This window comes from Stegastes partitus, unplaced genomic scaffold, assembly GCF_000690725.1.
Source record: "Stegastes partitus isolate 25-593 unplaced genomic scaffold, Stegastes_partitus-1.0.2 Scaffold517, whole genome shotgun sequence".
NCBI lineage: Eukaryota > Metazoa > Chordata > Actinopteri > Pomacentridae > Stegastes > Stegastes partitus.
In genome coordinates, this window is record NW_007578248.1 from 1 (window position 1) to 2,452 (window position 2,452).

Genomic DNA, 2,452 nt, shown 5'->3' on the forward strand with positions numbered 1-2,452 from the left:
ATATTGCAGAGTCTTTCTATAACATACAGTATTTTGGATCCTAACCTTAATATTTAATCTGATAATTTTACAAAAAAATATATTGTAGGGTCTTAACGTTAATATTCAAATTAGTCTGGTAAATTTGGATAATAAATAATATTGTAGGGTCCAAATTTCATGTCTATAATACTTATGTAAACGTGTACCCTTTATGATCCTCTTTTATTTAAGCTAATGAGGCACATTTACATTGTTTAGAGCTGTATGGTCTTAGCCTTAATATCTAAATCAGTCAGGACATTTTCTACATTATTGTATGGTCATATTGTGAGTATTTAAATTAGCTAATCTGTATAATAAATAATATGGCAGAGTTCTAACCTTGATATTGAAATTAGTGCATTTATATTTCATACAGCTGACGACACACAGTCGGTCAAGTCTGTATAATAATAATACTGTAGGTTCTCAATCTTAATATTTAAAATAGACAGAAAATTATATCATAATATTGTAGGGTCTTAACCTTCATATCAGTCAGGAAAATGTGTATTACATATCACATTGTAGGGCTTTAACCTTAATATTTAAATTAGTCAGGTGAATGAGGTAAATTTGCATTAGAAAATTGTAGGTTTCTGAATTTTAATATTAATGTTCGTTAAATTCGACATAATATTGAATAATCCTTCATATTTAAATTAGTCCAGTAGATTTGTGTTTCTTAACCCTAATTTCTAAACTAATTAAGTCAATTTAATAGGGACGCTGTGTTTACATGTTCTACACAAAAACCTGATTTGACGTGACTTGGTAATGGGAGCAGCTCCCTCTGCTGGACGCCACTCACACTACAAATGACCACGACTGCTCATCTGATAAGAAAACAACACAACAACTGGGCTGTATGTCACAGTTCTATTTGGATGGTAACTTGTACAGAAGGCACCACAGAGAAACAAAAAAACAAAAAAAACATTTTTCAGGCACTAAATTTCCTCCCTGGAGGGATAAACAGCAAACAGCTCAGATCTCCTATAAGTCGCCTCACATTCAGCTCAACACATTAATGCACTAAAGTACAGTTAAGTTACATTGCACTGAGATAAAACCTTTTTTTAAAAAAAGCACTTAATGATCACAGTTTTTGTTTTTTAAAACAAGTATGGCTTCTGTAAAACAAACGTTCAAGGCTTTAAGAATAAAAACGAACAGGCTGCTGACTTCAGTGCAGTAACAAAGAGCAGCTACAGTACATGAACAGAAGTAAACAGTGTGCTGTTCTCAGTGTGCAGCTACCGTTAGCTTAGCATTCGATAATAAGTCTGCATAGGCTTTTTTCTTTTTTTTTATATTGTGCAATAAATACTGATTGTCTTGTGCTGCTGCGCAGCCTCATAGCTCCGGTTTGGTTTTGGTCTAATCAACCCTCGTGTTTCTACCCAAACGTCACACATGCAGTAATACAGGATACAAGCTGCACTCAGGCAACGAGCGCCGTACCGGTAGTCCGATAGACTGTAAACTAGGACGATTATCTCCGTTAGTTTGTTGATATATGTCTCGATTAATCCATTAGGTGTTTGGTTTAAAGACGCTGTGTCTCCAGCTGATTTAAGAAGCTGGAATCTGAGAGTTTTGACTCAGTCGATTATTCAAATAGTCGACAACTAATCGATTAGCTCTGCTGTAAACCAGCCGATTGGTGTTAGTGCATTAAGGCAGTATGTTTCCCCACTGATCCCACCTGTAGGCACTGGAATATCTGGCAGCACTACCTTGTTCTTGACACTTTTTTGTTTTTTTTTACAGCGTACTGTCCAGCGTGTTGTAGTTGTCCTTGAAGCTCTTCAGCTCCAGGAAGTGTCTGCGACTCTTGCTGCGCTGCTGCATTGTGGAGGTGAGGTAGGTGGTCTGGGTGGGGGAGGAAGGGGAGGCGCTGGAAGGCTCGGAGCTGCCCGTCAGGTCTTTGGCTGCGGATTGATGGCGCTGGCTCGGGGTGCCGCCTCCGACGCCGCCGTGAGACTTCACACTGAAACAAGGCAGCGATAAACAGGTTGATCCCGCTTCATAATTAACATTCCACATCGGGATTAAAAGAAAAAGCAGCGAGAGGCAAAGTCCTGTTTACTCACATGGAGGCCAGTTCGGTTAGAGCTTCCTGGTATTTCAAATATTCTGCTTCACCAAAGGGCTTAAGAGAAAAACAGGAGACAAAGAAACAACATCAGCAAAGACTCTGAATCCAGAATGCAATCTTCACTTTACTTATCTCTCTTTAAAAAGAGGAAATACATGTTGATGCATCTGCAAGTGAAAACAAATCAAAGGACTGACTCGTGAACAAAAGTTTACTTGTAAAGACGATGTACAATTGAAACCAGAAGGTTACAAACACTGTATAAAAAGAGATAAAACCTTTTCTTTCTCACTGTCTGACATGAAATCTTTTCCTGTTTTAGGTCAGTCA

At 37.9% G+C, this 2,452-nt stretch overlaps 1 protein-coding gene across 2 annotated transcripts in view; it reads right to left on the reverse strand.

Annotated features, from left to right (window-relative positions):
- Positions 1-881: 881 nt before the first annotated feature.
- Positions 882-2,452, reverse strand: part of ltap1 (lipid transport auxiliary protein 1) — a 4,199-nt gene continuing 2,628 nt past the window's right edge. For both annotated transcript variants that reach the window (XM_008287731.1, XM_008287730.1), the window contains 2 exons: positions 2,118-2,176; positions 882-2,014 (listed from right to left, as the gene is read on the reverse strand). In XM_008287731.1, the coding sequence (XP_008285953.1) occupies positions 1,789-2,014; positions 2,118-2,176 (285 nt within the window). In that variant the 3' untranslated portion in view covers positions 882-1,788. The remainder of the gene's footprint in view (positions 2,015-2,117; positions 2,177-2,452) is intronic.